Source organism: Phaethon lepturus, unplaced genomic scaffold, assembly GCF_000687285.1.
Source record: "Phaethon lepturus isolate BGI_N335 unplaced genomic scaffold, ASM68728v1 scaffold10877, whole genome shotgun sequence".
NCBI lineage: Eukaryota > Metazoa > Chordata > Aves > Phaethontiformes > Phaethontidae > Phaethon > Phaethon lepturus.
Genome location: NW_010554057.1, coordinates 62,414 through 82,305, shown reverse-complemented (window position 1 = coordinate 82,305; position 19,892 = coordinate 62,414). Strand labels below are relative to the sequence as shown.

Sequence of the window (19,892 nt, the reverse complement as noted above, 5' to 3'; positions counted from 1 at the left end):
CTCCAGCAGATCAACACTCCCACCCAATGTCATCTGCAAACGTAATGAGGGAGCACTCAATCCCCTCATCCAGATCATTGATAAAGATATCGAAGAAGACGGTTCCCAGAACCGAGCCCTGGGGAGTACCTCTTGTGACTGGCCACCAACTGGATTTAACTCCATTCACCACGACTCTCTGAGCTTGGCCATCCAGCCAGTTCTTTCCCCACTGAAGAGTGAACCTGTCTAAGCCATGAGCCGCCAGTTTCTCCAGGAGAATGCTGTGGGAGATGCTGTCAAAGGCTTTACTGAAGTCCAGGTAGACAACGTCCACAGCCTTTCCCTCATCCACTAGGCGGGTCACCTGGTCATAGAAGGAGATCAGGCTGGTCAAGCAGGAAAATGATTGATGATATCGATCAATGATGCTCCTGCATCTTGAATTCTGTGTGCACTTCTGGTCTCCTCAAAAAAGGTAAATCACAACTAAAAAAGATTCAGGAGCTAGATTGTTGAAGACTTTGAGAGTACTTGGGGGATGTTTCACTACATGATAAGTCTACTTTTATTCTCTTACCTAGTCATCTGTTACTGGCTACTGTTGGGAATGCGATACCAGGCTAGTAACTATTGGTCTGACTCAATAAGGCTGGTTTTATATTATATTCTTATATAGTATTTGTCCTTTGTGTCTGCTGGGAAAAAAAGCCCTCAATGGTGTGCCACTTATTACCTCAGTGATATTTGTGTCAGAAGATCATGTCGTAAAATCTGGGGCTTTCAAGGATAATTACTAAACAACACTCAGAAGGAGCTCAAAGATGTACAGCTGAAAGCTAGTTGCAAGTCATTCCTTTTAGGACTGAAGAAGGGTTTGTGGTCCTGAGTGAAACAGTTACAAAGCAGAAATACTGAAGGATTACAGAATGAAAGGTTAATTTATTATAAAGGTTTGAAAAGTTGCTTAAGAGAGTACACTTAAAGTTTGTAGAGAATTAGCATAATTTAGAGTAAGGGACAGCTCCTAAATAGATGCTATCTGCTTAATGTGATTTGTGTTTGTAATGATTCATCATTAGATTTTTCCACTTTTTTCCACAAACATATTATAGAAGATATTTGTTTGGTTAATAATACTTTCCTAGCTTAAAGCAGTGGCTATTTAGTCTGTCTGTGTTATGAGACAGTCAAATATAAGTTTTAACTATGTCCTGCAGTCTCTCAGGCCTATTTCAGACACAGATTTTTGATATTCGTCTTCTAAAAAGTTGATTGTAATAGAAAAATTGTATTTATAGCACAAAAGTCAGTGAAAGTCTGTAACTTATTAGTAGAATTCTTCCATGCTTTTGGAAAGGTTTCTGTAACTTCTACTTAATTTTTGAACATAATGGGAATAAAAAATTACGTCAAACCAAGTTTGTATTTTTTTCAGAATTGGAGTATTAAATTTTAATTCCCCCCACCCTGGAAAGAAAAACAGATAACTGACATTGTGTTTAAACTGAAAATAATTCTAAAGAACAGTCTATTGACTTTTGCATTACGAAAGCAGTTAAATGCCAATTGTCACCCATATTCACCCTTTTATATTCTCTGCAGCATATGACACCATTAGATTCCCTCTTTTCCCCTAGAAGAGGGCATAATTGTAAATATATTGAGGTAGGTTGAGGGGCTGTTTTTTGAAAGAACACATCCAGTGAAACTTTTCTTCCTTTATTATGTCCTTCGTTTATGGAATTCAGCAAGGATAAATGCTATTTATGCTATTTATGGAAGGTGTATATATGTGGCTACTAGGTGAACTTTTCTGCAGACCAGGGCAAAGGTATGAGTGTTATGCAGATGTTACAAAGTCTTAGATATCCTTCACTGCATCTGCCCTAAAGAAACCTGCAAAAGTTTCCTGCCTCCTGAATAAAGAACAACAAGCTGAAGCTGAACTTCAGCAGCGCTGAACAGTCACTGGTAGGTTGAAGAAGGCATGTAAAGAGTCTGTAACTGTGGAGCCGTTATATTTGAAGGTATACGTTCATAGTGTAGGTTAGGAAATACAGAAATTCTTAAGAAAGCTTGAATAACTGCATTTGTTAATAGCCCCTTCATTGCCTAGGCAATTCCATTCATGTTTTTTCCATATTCATGTTTTCCTCAAGTTTTCATAGCTTCTGGGCCCTAGAAATTGCTTGGAATATTACATGAAGCTTTTCAGTGCTTGGGAACTCAGTTCTCAGTAAAGTTATTTCAAACTCACCAAACCCCGCTCTCTGTACTTTTCATTGGCTTCCCATAGAACAACTCAAATGTAGTAATTTGGTCCTTTTGTTCAAGGTGTTTAATGACCTGGCCCTACATTTCCTAAAAGTAATCTTGAATTCTGAATAAAGACTTCTGCTTGCAACTTCAATCCTCTAGTGTAATGTGGTTTTCTACAGTAAAGGTAAAGTTATGAATATTATTGAAGAAGTTGTTTTGCTGGCCAACCTAAAACTTTGAAATGAGCTGTCTTTGGAACTTCCATTTTTAAGTGCATTTGTTTGACTTTACAAACTTAGTTTTCATTCTATCCATTTTTTTTTCCCTGGCGAAAAAAAGAAAGAAAAAACATGAGATCAGTGTTAGTTACAAATTTTAATGCATTACTGGAAAGATGGAAACATGCACATCATGTTCTGTGGTAGGTGGCGTAGAGCCTGTTCCATAAGTTCTCCTCTTGACTCCTAGTTGAAAACTACTGGTGATAATTTTAATTTTTAATCTGCCTTTATGTTATATAATACTTAATGATGTATTCTTTAGTGTAGTCTTTAAAAATGAATTACTGAATATGAGTAGTCCATGGGTAAGCACCAACTTAACTTTCTGTTCTCCTGCTATTTTTTTAATGCCTTCTCACTTTAGATTCCTTCCTATTATACATCTGCTGTATATCTTTTAGGACACACCTAAATTCAGTATGTCATGTATTTGGAAATTAGTTAGCCCATTAGTCATCATACTAATCAGTACTGACTCATTTTTTCCCCTCCCTCTCTGCCTGTATCCGCTTGTTATGTCTGCTCATATACATGTATTTTAAACTGTTTGTGAGAGAAATTACCTTTTATTGTATATCAGTAGCTAGCCTCGTGGTATTCTGATGCATGACTTTGGATTCTAAGAGTTATCACAGCCTGAATCTATGTATTAGATTACGCAAGTGCCCAGCACTGTCCATGGAAAGTAAAAGTTTCTGTGTATGGCTGTTGTTTTCACACAGCAAAGAGGACAATAGGGCCATGTGAGTTAGACTCCTCAGATGATTAAAAATTCAGGGTAAGTGTTACTGTGGTGGGACATATTTATATTGAAAAAAGTGCATGCAAGGAAATACTTTTGAATTTTCTGTGATTAAACATTGAAGGACCATTTTTACAAATACAGATTAGTTACTTTTTTCCCCAGAATTTATCATGACTGGTGTGTGTGTGTGCTAGAAGTAGTGAAGTTGGTAGAGAAACCTCTAAATAATCTCTGCTGCAGGAAGTGGTGGAGGTGATTCAGTAAATGGCACTTCCACATCTGAGTCAGAGCTGAACCATAGTCTCAGCATGATGTTAGCGTGGTTCAACGTGCTGTTGGGGAGCTCTATTTTGAATGAGACATAAAGCTCAACATCCTGTTTGTTAACAGTTCTTAAAGACCCAGTGGCAATTTCTGGGCTATTAAAGCTGACTTCTTGGCCATATGTAAATTCCAGTTGTCATTTGTTTCATTCTTTTTTGGTGCATCTTACTCTTGCTTTTCTCTTCCTCTCTGCTTTTATGAAAAAAAGGGCTTTGACATAGGGAAACAGGGAAGAGAGGAATGATGATGTTTGTATACTTTTTATAAAGTTCTACATTATAAGGTACTTTTCTCAAAAGTGTAGTATTATCATTACTGTTGCAAAGCTGCAGGGCACTCCAGGAACCCTTTGAGTTTATTACATTAGCCCAGGATCATACTTTACAGTTGTTCTCTGAGATGTCATATTTATGATTAAAATAAACAGAAACTCCCAAATCACAAGCCCTTCTCTTAAGTACTTCAACCTTTTGTATGCTGAGTGTTCACATTAGAAATTACATTTCTGAATGTTTGTATGAAACTTTAGTGTTTTACTTCCAGCAGCTCTTTCACATTGATACTTTTTTACGTAAAGATGATAAAAAATAACATGTTTTATAGAAGTAGAAATGTAATATACAAACTATAAAAAGAACATATTATTTATTCTTCAGGAATATAAGTTGGCGCTTCTACAATGCTATGGAAGATACCTTCAGCAGTTTGTTTCTGTAAACCTTGATAATATCATAGATGATGTGCATCGATTTAAATCCACCTTTTTTCCAAATGGTTTCAGGGACAAAAATGCAGCACTTACGGTAAGTTGTTTTTCTGGTTTTGGTGTTTGTTTTTTTTTCTGTCAAAGACATTCCCAGATTCAAAATAAGTAGCTTATTTTATCCTCCACAAATGTACTTCGTATTAATTAAATATTAACTAATCTTTAATACTTTTTCGATAGAGATTTAAGTCGTGTGTATGATATGAACATCCAGAGTTGGTGTAAATTTTTAAGAGGATATAAGTGCTAATGCTTTTGTGGCATAAGCCAACCACTATCAATTTAATGTTAAAAAGGCAATTTTCTCTGAATGGGTTATTCCGTAACTGTCTACAGCAGTTTTTGCCCTGAAATAGTTGCTATTAATCATTGTCAGAATCAGGATATGGGCAAAATTTGATAACTGTCCTGCAAATTGTTGTAGAAATTTCTGTATGGTGTGATCTAAGAACTGGGCAGAGTGCAAGAGGATTAAAATATTGTACTGTAATTTTTACCATGAATGTGCTAAATTGCTACATGCAAAAAAAGCTCATGGCATAGTAAAAAAGCATCATCATATTACTATCAATAGCTTATTTGCACACTATGAACAAAAGAGGCAGAATGCTGAATAGTTTTGTAAGTGCTTTAAGCTCTGGGAAGCTGAGTGACCTTGAAAGTATGTTGGCATCCTTTTGTGTTAATTGCTTGTCGAGGTAGGGGCTTGCAATTTATCATTTGTTATCCACGGAAGCAAGTGCTTCAGTAGGTATAGGGGGAATGTTAAAAACATGTTAGATTTTACCTTAAGCAGTTCTTTGCTGAGAGGCTCTCTTTTCAGTGTGTAGTGGATATTTCAAAATAAACTAGTGCATGTTTTTCTGTGATCAAGAACAACAAAAGGAAACTGTAGGCATCTCCTGTGTATTGAGCTAATCAAATTCATATTCCTCTAGTCAGAGTTAGATTGTAAATAGGTGCTTAGTGAGGAGAAAAAAGCAGTTTGCTTAAAGGCTAGAAGCAGCTGTAGTGATAGAAGAGAGAATCTTTTTATATTATTTTTTTGTTTTTCAAACATAGTTCAGCTTCCTAGAGAGAATGTGATCAAAGACTGTGTTAATCCATTTTATTTTGGTTTTTAAAAAAGCTTTGTAAATAAATTTGAAGTTCCAGAGATGGTTTCTCCTGTTTTCTGTATGTCTGCCCAGACCTTGAAGTAATCATAGTGCCAGATGTTATCATGAGTCTATACTAAAATGCCTGTTCTGTAATTTGGCCTTTAGACAGTGAGACATCCCTAAATTTTCACATATGGAATCTAGTTTGACCATGATCTCTACAATTCGAAATGGATAATGATAATGTGTCAAATGATAACATCTTAAAGGCTTTATATGTAAATTTTTTAGCCAGGTTTCTGTGGCTAGGTTTTGTTTTTCAGTATAACACTAAGGAAATCATAGAAATGGAGTTCCAGAGCTTCAAACTTCCAGTTTCAGTGAATTAACTGCAAAAAATAACATTATTTCAAATATTATTGGGTTAGTAGGCTTCTGAGAGGTTGATATGTACTGACCGGCTGTGTCCTACTTAGCTCATTTTCTCACATGTTGCTTTGTTCAGATGATACTGTACTCCAGACAAGACTGAGATCACATTATGTTAGGTGTTACAAAGTAGAGAAGGAAGAATGCATCTGTAGAAGAGAAAAGTAATGGATGAGAGTGAGAAATAAGATATCTGTGATACAGATGGAGAAGTAAAGTGCAGAAAAGTTAAGACTTGCCTTAATTTACAGAGGAAATATACAGAGAAGCCAAGAATTAAAGCCAGATTCTTTGAATATCAGTTTAATGCCTCATTCATGCTTTCTCCCTACACGCCTTTCAGCAGCCCAAGTGCACTAGGTGCATTTTCATCCTGTCACACAGTGGAAACTGACTCAAGACTAATGGTACAGCAACTTTAAAGCTTTAGCACTTTCTCCATATGCTAATGCTCATTTCAATGTCATGCTGATTTTCTTCTGGTATGCTTGATCTTTTCATACTCACCATTTTGTTGTACTTTGCTGATGTGAAACTGACGCCTAGTTTAACTATATATATTAATTTTATGTATGTTTCCATATGTTTTAGTTCCATGCTTTGCAAGAGAGAAATGTTTGCGTGTATCAGATGGTTTGCAGCAGTGACAGAAATCTCCAGAATCAAGAGTCCCTGCAGACTTGCTTCAATGTCTTGTCCTCATTACGACTCACTATGCAAGTGGCTCTACCTCAGGAGAATTTGTGTTGGCTTATCTACAATGGTACCTCAGGCTTTCCATTTACATTTCTTTGCTAAGCAAACCTGTGGAGGGAAACTTTATACATATTCTTTAAGGTTGACCTAACGGTCATGAATAAATCTCTAGTTAGTCTTCGATCACAGTAGGGTTTTTGGTAATCTTTTTTTTTTTAAGTAAGAGATTTGAAAATTGAAGTTTCTACATATCATGCCTTTTTCAGGTGGGCTGTTGTGAAAGTAATAGCTTTTTCATCATAGCTGTGGTTAGACTGTACTAATAAAATGGAATCTAACAGCGTAATAAGGGCATTTTTTGCATGAACCCTGATTAAAAAAAGCCCTCGATTTTTTTTATCAATAAAATGTTTGTGTTAATGAGTATGGTTTGGTACTGGTTTTTTTTTGAAAGGGGGATTGCAGATCTAAGAGTAGAAAATTATTGTCTGACATTACATCTTTGTATTTTTAAAGTAATCTTTAAGGCTGGAGTTGATAGTAAAACTATTCTAAAAAATACCATATGACATTTAATAATTTGAATCTCTCTATATGATTTTACTATGCTACTTATAAATGCTTGAATTAGGAAAAAAATTCAGGGAAAAAGGGAATTTCTTTGAAGTAGATACACAGAGAATGGTGTATCAAGATTTTTATTTCAAGTACAACAGTATATTTTTGCTGTGAAAGGCAATGTTATTTAGTCAAAAGTCGAAAGGCTATTATTAATTTGTTATACTATGGACAATTGTTGCAATTAACTGAGGAGATAATGTGTTTTTAATTTAATTTTGGAAAACTTATTTTCCCTGAACTATAATTGATCAAAATTCTTATCCTTTTGTTTTGCTGGGGCTGCCGTTGCCCTCAGTCTCTACTTATGAGATGTGGTTTTCTAAAGGAGAAGAACTAAAATTAAAATATACTCACCAGCCGTTCTTAATTGCCACTACCTGTGTGTGGGACAGGTCTCTGTACTGAGCCTAGCCAATAATCTAATATAATTAGAAGTAGGCAATAACTCAGATTTTCCCCAGTTCCTGAGCATTTTTCTGTAATTTCTGGCAATAGATTTTGTGGCTCATTATACATTTGACTGATAAAAAGAAATCTTCCTAATGCTTGCTCCATTCTTGCTTATTGGGATAATAACACCCTTCTAGCTATAACAATTGACATTGTGATGTCTCCCGCTGCCACAGTTGTCCCTTTCTGAACATTCATACAGACAGAAGAATAGACCTTTTTTCCCCCCACTCTAGAACTGCAATGTCTTTTATACTTCTAGGGATGATTTTTGAAAAGCAATTTTGTGACATAGCCTAAATTAAGTAAATTTTTGACAGGATTTTATTTGTAAGTCACTTTGATGCTATTTCATTTCACTTATCATACTTAATATTGCATAGTAGTGGTGTTGTCTGCCAGGACAGTGCCATGACAGACTAAAAGAATCATGGTCTATGAGGAGAGGTAATTTTTTTTTAAAATTTGATACAGTACATTTTTAAGATTTTTTTCTTTTATTGTACTACTTCATTGTAGAGGTATTTTTGAAGCTAATATTGCCCAAGAATATTTAATAGCTTAATCTTCTCTAATTTAAAAGTCATCATAGAAAAAACAGTAGTTTATTTTTCAGCCTCTGGAACTAATAGCCCAGATATTAAGAAAAAGTGTCAGTTGGTTAGCATAACAAATTTCATGTAGCTTTATACAACTTACCTGGTTTTTATTTATTTTATTTTTGCAGGTACTATTCATATTTACACCATATGCAGACATTTGATGATGATAGGTCAGTCTGCTAAGGTATGGCAAAATAAATAGAAACATTGAAAAATTTACAGAAGATTAGAGAATGCACCAATATTTTGCATAACACTGTACCCTGACATTCCTATTTCATTGTCATTGCCAATAGTAGCACTTTGTCACAAGGGAATAAAATGTTTAGATTGCAAAATGGCCAATTTCTAAGCCCTCAGTGCCTTCATGACTGTTCTCCATCCTCAGTTGTGGAATGGAGCCCACCATAATGTCTTGCTGGTCTTTGGTTATGTTAGACTCTTTCAGAGGGTTCTAGATGCTTTTTTTTGTACAACTGTATTAAGTCAGTCCCAAGAATTGGTCTTTTGTTTCTTAAAATGTGGCAATGTACTGACACCTGGTGGCTAGGATTTTAATTGTAAATACTTGATAAAAATGACCTGGTCTTTCCCTCCTGCCCTTTCTTTTTAACTATGAATGTAATTTTGGTTTGTCTTAGCTTTACTTTTTTCTCATAAAACTTGAACAGAGTCTGACTCAGCCTTAATCCAGTATAAGAGTGTGACCAGCAGGTCAAGAGAAGTTACCCTTCCCCTCTACTCTGCACTGGTGAGGCCTCATCTGGAGTATTGTGTCCAGTTCTGAGCTCCCCAGTTCAAGAGAGACAGGGAACTTTTGGAGAGAGTCCAACAGGGGGCTATGAGGATGACTAAGGGACTGGAACATCTCTTGTATGAGGAGCGGCTGAGAGACCTGGGGCTGTTTAGTCTGGAGAAGAGAAGGCTGAGAGGGGACCTTATCAATGTCTATAAATACCTGAAGGGTGGCTGTCAGGAGAATGGGGCCAGTCTCTTTTTCAGTAGTGCACAGTGGTAGAACGAGGGGCAATGGGCATAAACTGCAGGTCAGGAAGTTCCACCTCAACATGAGGAAAAACTTCTTTACTGTGAGGATGACAGAGCACTGGAACAGGCTGCCCAGAGAGGTTGTGTCATCTCCTTCTCTGGAGGCCTTCAAAACCCGACGGGATGCGTTCCTGTGCAACCTGCTCTAGGTGATTCTGCCTTGGCAGGGGGGTTGGACCAGATGATCTTCAGAGGTCCCTTCCATCCCCTACCATTCTGTGATTCTGTGATTCTGTGATCTTCTTATCTGTTGGTTAATCTTTCATTGAGCAGGAAAGACTTTTTTTCTCTTCGAACATCTTTTATTGAAATCAGAAGTGATTTAGCACCTCCTTTAACATACTCAGGCTTTTACTATACAGGAAACAGAGGAATTGATCATAAGTATTTCAGATTCTTTGAATTCAGGCAAAAAAAATCATATATTGACTTAATTTAGGACTCAGGTTGTGCATATTTTCTGTACCTCAGGGAAAAGCTGACCCAAAGAAAATATAAGGGGAAGATATTTTTCAATCAATTTGTTAGGACTAATTCTTAAAGTTAGGCTGCTGCAATGACTATGTTGGCCCTAAAGTTAAGAGCTGATACTGTAGTTCTGTGTTTGTAAATTAATCTAGGCACAGGCTGTCACCAAAGGCAGCAGACTCCACTGTATCCCAAATAAGCTTGCTGATCTGGTTAAAAACTAACTTAGAAAAAAATGATCACTAGAACTGACACAAAGGACACAAAGGAGAGGGATAATTCTCAAGATAAGAGCAGATGAGAAAGAAGGGCAGGACCTCTGTCGTGATGGCAAGGCTATAATGAACTGGAGCGGTTAAGGTAGCTTGGAGGCTAAAATATAATGCTTGACCACAGTTTCAGATGGGAAAAAAACAATAGTATGCAGGAGGAATGCTTTGTAGTCAATAAAACATGTTAAAAATTAATACAATTTCTGTGATTTTTTTTGTCCTCTTTTAATTTGCCCTACCAGGTGAGGATAAGTCTTTATATGTGTCCTTTAGTAATAGATAGTATATTTGTATAGGTTAAAATGCATTGTTTGAAACTGGATTTCTTCAACACAGGTCCTGGAATACTTACTGTGGGCCAGTATATGTATGGAATCATCCATTCCGCTCTTATCTGTACATCATTTGACGTGGAGAGCCACCCTATATACTGCAGTTTCTCAGTGTTATTTTGATTGTCAAGCCAGCATTCATGGAGAGGTATCCTGATTTATCATATGTAGCATTTCAGATGCAATCAAATGGGAAATAAATATTTATTTATATTTTCCTGCTTATTATCAGATCATATGTATTTAGAGTTCTGTGCATATTCCAAAATTTAACTGCAAAGTGGAGGTGTGTTTCCATATGTAAATGAGTAATCAGTTCAAAGTTAAATGCAGTAGTACTTTGTAATATAATCATAATCATAGACTTCTAGCATTAAGCAGTGGCCAGTCCCCATGCATATATATAAAAGGTATTTTGCAAAGGTTTTCTTTTCCTTTTCAGTTGTTGTTCATGACCTGCCTTTCCTTGCAGCTCTTTGCAGTTGTCTGAATTCAAGAATGATGTGATTCTAAAATTAAATACCAACATACAGGATATGAAAACAGTATAATTTTTTTTTTTTTATGCTGTGGACAGATATTTGCTCGCCGTGGTCTGATTAAAATTGATGAACTGAAGCAATTGGAAAATATCAGTTCTTTGCTGGAAAATTCAGAGACAAAAACAATTTTTAGAGAGGCCACTCTAAAGGTATCATACTGCAATTCATTATAAACAGGTAGAGTAGTTACAATATCTATGAACAGAATACGTAACACAGTTATTTACTTACTTTTTTCTTTGCATCAGATGTCAGTAATGATTTTCAAGAGAGCCGTATATGAATCCAGAAGAAAGCCAAAAAACTACTTTCGACCTAAGTTAAGAGTTAGCCTGAAAGAAGCACGAAATGTAAGTCTAACAGTTTGTATAATCCTTCTCTTTACTATTTTCTTGTGATGAATATGTGATATAGTTCTGTTTAATACACATGGTGCTATTCACAACGAGAAAGTTTTACTCTTTCAGTTTCATAGTTAACATAATTTATTAGTAAAACTCAGAACAAACTTGAAAGGAGGGAAGATGTAGTAATTACTACTTTAGAAATGCTGATTTTTCTAGCATTTTTTCTTTTAGCAATTATGTTAGCAATAAAAATAAGAGAAATCTTGTTCGAATGCCTACCATGTGTATGGGAGTCCTGAGTTTGCCCTGCTGTGTTAAATTACTGTGAAGATAAAGGGGTACTTTGAGAAAAAGCTACTGTGGTTTTAATTTTTTTTGTGCTTATATTGGAGAACTCTCTTAAGTCTTGAGACATTGTTTTTGAAAGCCACTTACTTTTTTGCAAGATATCATGAATTAGAGAAAAGCATCCAGGATACAAAGTAGACTTAAGGACGTAATGAATTTCCTCAAATTTCACTCTTGTGTTACAGCCAGTGTCAAAGATCATTGATCCATTGGGATAAGAATTATGAATAATCAAAAAAACACTTTTTTGTGTGAGCACATTGTCCTTTTTTGGTCAGCATGCAGACTTTAATATATCAAACTTTAGTAGTTAAGTTTATCTTTATGCCGTTGTGCTACTATGTGGGTTCATAACGGTTATGCATCCTACTTGGATTGTATCATCCATTTTTGGTGGTAGCTCGATAGGTCTTTTGAATTCAAGACCTTTCCTAGATGCAGGACTACACAGATAGAATATAAAGTTTTCATTTTGATTGCACTGTGCCAAAGAGGATGCTTCTATCTGAGTGGTTATTCCCTTTGTGATGGACGGATAGTTGTTCTGCTTTCCTACTGTTTGCAACTGTGATTTAGATAAATTTAATTCCTGCACTATTCCATAAGAAGCTGGCAGAGAGGAGCAACTGAAAGTACTAATCAGCAAGCTCCCAAAACCACACTCTTTTAGTGAGTAATATTTGCACCCATATAAACAAAAGATTGTGATCTCTTTGCACTGTGACACCCTTTGGTGATAAAAAGCATTATTCTGTGGAATGTTGTTAGCTGATGGTGATATAGATAGTTTGGGTTTATGGAGTAAATTACTTTCTTTTGAGCAAATACTGCATTATGAAGATTTATTGCAATATCATAGGAGTAAAGATGTTGGTTGCTTGGGACTTCTGGAAGTCATTTAGTCCGGCCTCTGACTTGAAGCATGAGTTTTGCCTATAATAGATCAAAGCAACTGTGGCTTTGCTTTCAAAATCTTAAATGAAGGAGATTTCCTAGTCAATCTAGATAACCTTTCCTAGTACTGCACTACCCTCCTAATCAACATGCTTTTCCTAATGTCCAATCTGCAAGTCATCCCTGATGCTTTCAGAGTCATCTGAATTGAAGTCATCTAGTCCCGTCCCCCAAATTTTAAACTGTGGTCATTACTCCATGTTATGCTATCTAAGTCTACTCAGAAGAGTATTACTTTACTTTTATAAGTCGTCTTCAAATAGTTGCAGGCAGCTATTAGAGCACCCATTAGCCTCCTCTTTGCCAGACTAACTAAGGCTTCCTCAACCTATTCTTTTACATTTTATGCCCCTAATCATCTTGGTAGACCTCCATGGGACCCTGTCCTGTTTCTTAGCATCCTTCTTATAAAGAGGAGCCCAGAAGTGGACATAGTACTGAGGTGGAGCCTCATGAGTTCAAGTAAGGGAAGAAAATAACCTCTCAATGTGCTGTACACTTCTTCTAGTATAAACCCAGTCTGTGGTTTGCTCCCTTTGTGACAAGAGGACACTGCTGGCTCAAGTTTAACAACCAGGTCTTTTTTGGCAATGCTGCAACTCCAAAAATTGGTTTCCAGTCTGTATAGATGCATTCCTCCCCAGATGCAGTGCTTGGCACTTCTTTCAGTACAACTGCTTCCTCAAGATTCTCAAGGTCTGCTTGGACTGAAATTCCACCATGCTTTGACACGCATACTGTAGATACAGATCCATTACGTATGTACCTCATAATATAACAACAAAATTGTGGAATCTCTTTGCATTTTTTGAAAGAAAAAAAGGAAATATACTACAAAATGACATCTTCTTTGCCACAGTTTATCCGAAACTAGGACAGATTCAAACATCCAGAGCTGAACAAATAGGTTAAATCTGGATTTTTTTGTCCATAATTATCTAATTTGTTCATAAAATACTTTGGGATAAGCTACATGTAAAAGCATGTACTGCACTAGGTACAGTAAAAGCCAAATAATTTGAAATAAGAATGATGCATTTTCTGCCTTAACTAATTGTTTAATATTGAAATAATTTTTATTTAATTATTTCTTTGCCATTACTCTATATTATGTTGGTTTTTTAAAGAAAATTGGCTATATTAGACTTATAAGAAGCGACTTGAGATTGCTCGTTTGAACTGCTTATGGTTAATAGTAAAATTATAATGAAGTTATGCCAATATGTTACAGATGTGGTCTTACAGATGTATTGAACACTTCTGTTACATAAGTTATTCATCAAAGCTTTTTAAAAGCTTATCTGATACTTCAGCTTCAAATCATTGACTTGAATTGTAATTAATATTGAACAGCTGAGTGGACAGTACAATCAATCTATTCCAAACCTCACTTACTGGAAATTTTCCTTTATCCAAGATAGGGCCCAAACCTCAACATGTTCAAGTGTGTGTGGTTTACACATATAAAGGTACCTGTCAACTTTCTCAAGGTCAGTTGATTCTGGAAGACTTTAAGTACTTCTGAATGATGATCACCTAAAAGTCTTGCTGAACAATTAGGATATTAGGAACTCGGCATGCTTTCAAATAAGTGTATTTGGTCATCAGGCACCCGTCATGTCACTATGAACCTATGTCTATCACATAGCAGGAATCTCATATATGTGATCTCCAGAAGCTTGAAAAATCTTCAGTAATTGATTTTGTTCCGCAGTGTCTCTTTGACTTTCTGACAAAACTGAATGCCTGAAGTTAACTACAAATTGTTAGAAATTACGCTGTTCATAACTCCCACACCAAAATTCTTTTGCTTATAAAATGTGCTACAACAATTTTCATTTCATCATTTAAGAAGGAATCATATTTATTTCTGCATGCTTTTTGTACTTTTACAAAATTTGTTGAATGATGTAAAATCTGAAAGCACTGTTTTAATAATTATTTCAGAATATTTTGTAGGTTTATTAAGTGTCATGTAAATGAGGAAATATGGGACATTAATTTTTGCCTAACGTTTTGACTTTCAAAACAATTTCCTTTTTTAATTAGAGTACATATACTATACAATAGTATAGTACAATATACTATAATAGGTAGAACAGTTATATTTATAGCTCAGTTCAGCATGTTACAGAGCACATTATGCTTGGACTAGCAAAGAATTAAAACTCTTCCTTCTCTTCTAGTATGTGTGCAGTGGAATTTGTTTTTGGACTTAAATCACCTTGAAAAATGGAAACAAACCAGTCTAATCTATTTAGTTTAAGTTAGCTTTCACTTTGAGGTTCTTCTGCACCCATATGGTGTTTTCTAAAGATGAAAAGACAATGCTTATGTAAAAATATTGTTAGTAGTAAATTACTTGCCCATTCTGTTCTCCGTTTTAAATGAAGGTATTTAAACAAAACCTGCAATTTGTGCTTAGCCTGTGTCCTGATTTCAGCCAGGATAGAGCTGGTTTTCTTCACAGAAACTAGTGTGAGGATATGTTTTGGATTTGGGATGAGAAAAATGTTCATAAGGTGTTGATGTTTTGAATTGTTGCTAAGTAGTCAAGGACAGTGCAACTCCTCGTGCTGGCCTGCCAGCAAGAAGGCTGGGGGTGCTCAAGGAGCTGGGAGGGGACACAGCCAGGACAGCTGACCCAAACTGACCAAAGGGATATTCCATACCATATAATGTCAGGCCCAGTACATAAACTGGAGTTAGCCGGGGGGCGGGAATCACTGCTCGGGGACGGGCTATCGATCACCAAGTGGTGAGCAATTGCTGTATTGGGCATCACTTGTTCTTATACATTCCTTTGTCAGTATTATTGTTGTTATCATTGTTGTTTCCTTCTCTCTTGCTGTCCTATTAAACTGTTTGTATCTCAACCCACGAGTTTTTTCCCAATTCTCTCCCCCATCCCACTGGGGGAGGGGGGAGTGAGCGAGCGGCTGCGTGGTGCTTAGTTGCCAGCTGGGGCTAAACCATGACAGCCTGTCCTGTAATATATGTGATGTGTATTGATTTCTACTTGCATAGATCTGATTCCTAGGTTGGGCTCATAAAAAGAAATCCATAGTGTGTGGAAAAAGATACATTGAGTACAATGACACAAAATATTAAAAAAAGTATAGCTTGCTCTGAAGTTTTTTTTAGTCTGTGAATATCATTATGAGGATTTATTAAAAAATGTTGAAAAACAGCTTTGGAGTTATTTTGCTAGGATAATGTGCATTGCAGAATCACAAAATGATTGAGGTTGGAAGGGACCTCTGGAGGTCATCTGGTCCAACCCCTCTGGTCAAGCAGGGCCATATAGCTGGTTGTCCAGGACCATATCCAGTCGACTTTTGAATATCTCCAGGGATGGAGACTCCACAACCCTGCTGGGCAACCTGTGCCAGTACTTGGTCACCCTCAAAGTGAAAGAGTGGTTCCTAATGTTCAGAGGGAACCTCCAGTTTTTCAGTTTGTGCCCATTGCCTCTGGTCTTGTCACTGGGCACCACTAAAAAGATCCTGGCTGTCTTTTTTGCACCCTCCCTTCAGGTATTTACATACATTGATGAGATCCCTGCTGAGCTTTCTTTTCTCCAGGCTGAACAGTCCTAGCTCTCTCAGCCTGTCTTCATAGAGGAGATGCTCCAGTTCCTTAAACACCTTTGAGACCCTTCGTTGGACTCTCCCAGTATATCCATGTCTCTCACTGGGCAGCCCAGATCCGAACACAGTACTCCATTGAGTGGCCTCACCGGCAGAGGGGAAGGATCCCCTTCCTTGACCAATACTTCGCCTAATGCAGCCCAGGGTACTGTCAGATGCCTTTGCTGCAGGGACACATTACTGTCTCATGTTCAACTTTGTGTCCACCAGGACCCCCAAGTCCTTTTCTGCCAAGCTGCTTTCCAGCTGGATGGCCCCCTTGGAATGTACTGGTTCATGGGTTTGTTCCTTCCCAAGTGCAGGACTTTGCACTTCCCCTTGTTGAATGACATGAGGTTCCTACCAACCTGTTGAGGTCCTGCTGGATGGCAGCACAATCCGCTGGCATATCAGCCACTCCCAGTTTTGTGTCATCTGCAAATTTTCTGAGAGTTATGGAAGACAGTATCAAAGGCCTTACCGAAGTTTAGGTAGACAACACGCACTGCTCTCCCCTCATCTACCAGGGAAGTAATTTCAGCACGGAAGTTTATCAAGTTGGTTAAAGATGACTTCCCTTTCATGAATCAATGTTGACCACTTTGGATGGTTTTGTTGTCCTTCAAGTGCCTGAAAATGGTTTCCAGGATTAGCTGTCCCATCAGTATCCAATATTAACTATATTTTGTTTTTACTTTGACTATACTCCCAGCAGAAATAGTTCCTCTTTCTTTGGAAAAGACTGATAGTTGTAATATTGATGAGGCTCACTCATTGTAGAAGTCATTTGAAAACAACACATTAGCTTTAATACTCTAAATGCTGTCAGATATTGAACAGATCAGTTTTTTTTCTTCATCAGGTACACATCTGAGCTTGTCTGTAAGTATTAATTTGGATGCTAATATAAAGGATGTGGATCCAGCAAAGTGAGAAAGAAATTCCCAATTTTTTTAAATGTGCCTAGAAACCAATCTAAAATGTTTTATTTGTGGGAAAGTGCCAAATAAATTGAACTGAGATGTTTATGGGTTATGAGGAGCGTTTTAAAGTGCTGTATCACTGATTTGCTGTATGTCTGGTAGTGGTTTGGCAGCCATGTAAACAAAACATTAAAATAAACTTTTAAAACATTTTCTTATATAGAGCTCTGATCTCTTTGCTGTCAATAGTTCAAATATATTTTTGTGTGTTCTGCCTTATATTTTTATGCTATGCTGTTTGAAATGTGCAAGTGAGAGACTGTAATGATGTTTTGTTTTCACTGCAGTGCTGAGCATCCTAATCTTTCTTTGATTTTCTGCAAAGTGTGTAGAACTTAGCTCCTTATGATCAAGTCTGTGTCATCATAGGGAGAAATCTGGGTGGCTTTAAACTACATGGCCTTAATACTCTCACTCATAATTTCTGTTGTATTGTTCTTTATGTAAAATACCACGCAGCAGCGTGTGTGGTTGCTGTGAAATCATGGCACTTCTTAAATACTGTACCCACTTAGCATGAGGCTTTGCTATGTCTTTGAAGCATGAAATTCATAACAACGATACATTTTACAGTATGTTATTTTCTGTTTTAAACATGTACTTACTTTCTGATGGAAAACTGTTTTGAAATAAATTTTGCTTTATTGTAACTTGGTTTAGATATTACAAGGCTTACATTACCATTTCTTATTTAGTTGTCATGGCCTCGCACTACTACCGAACGGCTGCTGACAGAAATGTTTGACAGTGCCGCAGCTCAATTTCTTGCCATCCTGGAAGCTCTGTCTGATAGTAGCAGGCATGTGTTACACCCTGCTCCACCTGTTCCCGATGAAATTGAAATTCGTGATGTCATTTCAGAGCTTTTTTTTGCAGGCCTGGAAATCCTCTCAGGTAACAGCATAAAGAAGCAGAGAGTGTTGGTGAGGAGCCCAGACCTCCATTTTATTATTTTTTTTTTCTTTGCTATTTCATTTTTATAACAATAGCACCTTTAAAAGCAGGCAATCTGTTTTATCGTCATAAAATTTAAGATAAAAATCTGGGCCAATCTCTGTTGTCTCTTTTATCAGTAAAACCCTACAGTAATTTATGCATATCTTTTCACAATTGGATGGGGTTCACTTTCTTCATAGCAGCCCGTATGGTGCTGTGCCTTGCATTTGTGGCTAAAACAGTATTTGCTGATCACACACCAGTGTTTTGGCTGTTGCTGAGCAGTGCTCGCACAGCATCAAGGCTGTCTCTCCAACCCTCCTCCCCGCACAGGCCAGTAGGCTGGAGGTGGGCAAAAGATGGGAGAGACACAGCTGGGACAGCTGACCAGAACTCACCAAACGCCTATTCCATACCATATGATGTCATGCTCAGCAATAAAACCCGTGGCTAAGGGAAAGGATGGGAGCATGTTAGTGGTTACTGTGTTTGTCTTCCCAAGAAACTGCTATGCCTCCTTGAGGCCCTGCTTTCCAGGAAGTGGCTGGATATCTGTCTGTCTATGGGAAATAGTGAATACATTCCTTTTTTTTTGCTTTGCTTGTACTTGCTATTAAACTGTCTTTATCTCAACCCATGAGCTTTTCCATCTTATTTTTTTCCCCTGTCTTTTTGAGGATGGGGAGTGAGAGAGCAGCTGGGTGGGGGTCTGGAAGCCAGACAAGGTCAACATACCATGGTGTTTAATGTATTTTTTTCCAAAAAATCATTCAAACCCATTTTTAAATACTTGAGAAAAACACTGGACTTGATGATTCCTTTCAAAATTTTTGCTGGGCTCTGGACTGAAGATAACCATAGTTACAGAGATATTTTGTTCATAAAATAATTTGTAGAGACTGAATACACTTCAGAATCACATTTTCTTGATATGATTACTGGCTAATTGGAATCTAACAAGTAAAATACAATATAAGCTGATTTAATGAATTGTTTGTATTAAAGGTGGAGTGAGCAGTACTGGTGTTCAAGGAAGTCATTGCACTAATCATTTTGGTATACTTCATGCATCATCAACTCTTCTGCCATTGATACTAACAGGTAAACCAACTTTGAATTTTCAAAAGATTCTGTACCTGGTGATGCAAATGTTTGGTGAGCAGAATTCACTTTCATGTTAGTAGCACTTCTATGCACAAAGGGACTGCAAAATGCTGTCCTCTTTGTGTGAGATATGCTTGTTTACACATATAATGTTAAGGCATTCAAAAGGGATTATGTACAGATATAATTAGTGTTTTCTTAACACAAGTGTTGTTTAAACAGCAAATATATATATACACGAACACTGTAATCACATACTGTTCAGCATAGCAGTTCATCTAGGTATGCTAATGCCCTTAAACAATCATTCAAAGTCCAAGTTCTGCAATGATGTCCTAGTACATTCTTATGGAAGAGAAGTGGGATGCAGTAACAGAATGACTGTCATAAGCTCTTGAGATCCTTGGACCAATCATTGTGCTGCTTTGGAAAACAACAGCCGTCTATTACTAAGTTGATATTGCTAACATCTTTTAGCCGAGTGACCACATGCCCAAGTGATAGGACAATGACTGTGGCACATTCTTAGGACTGCAGAACACTGCTGAATATATTAACTAAGACACTTGCTTAGAGTTCCAAGTTCTTTTCTGCCTTAATGTGGTTTGGCAGAACCACAAGAAGAGTGAGAAAATAGACTCCCTATGTGTACATGCACATTTTCTGATAAAGTAA

At 37.0% G+C, this 19,892-nt stretch overlaps 1 protein-coding gene across 1 annotated transcript in view; it reads left to right on the top strand.

The window, feature by feature from the left end:
• Positions 1 to 4,247: 4,247 nt before the first annotated feature.
• Positions 4,248 to 19,892, top strand: part of CFAP54 (cilia and flagella associated 54) — a gene marked incomplete at both ends in the record, with an annotated part of 75,414 nt that continues 59,769 nt past the window's right edge. The window contains 4 exons of the mRNA XM_010291703.1: positions 4,248 to 4,394; positions 10,952 to 11,065; positions 11,165 to 11,266; positions 17,873 to 18,071. Of these exons, the coding sequence (XP_010290005.1) occupies positions 4,248 to 4,394; positions 10,952 to 11,065; positions 11,165 to 11,266; positions 17,873 to 18,071 (562 nt within the window). The remainder of the gene's footprint in view (positions 4,395 to 10,951; positions 11,066 to 11,164; positions 11,267 to 17,872; positions 18,072 to 19,892) is intronic.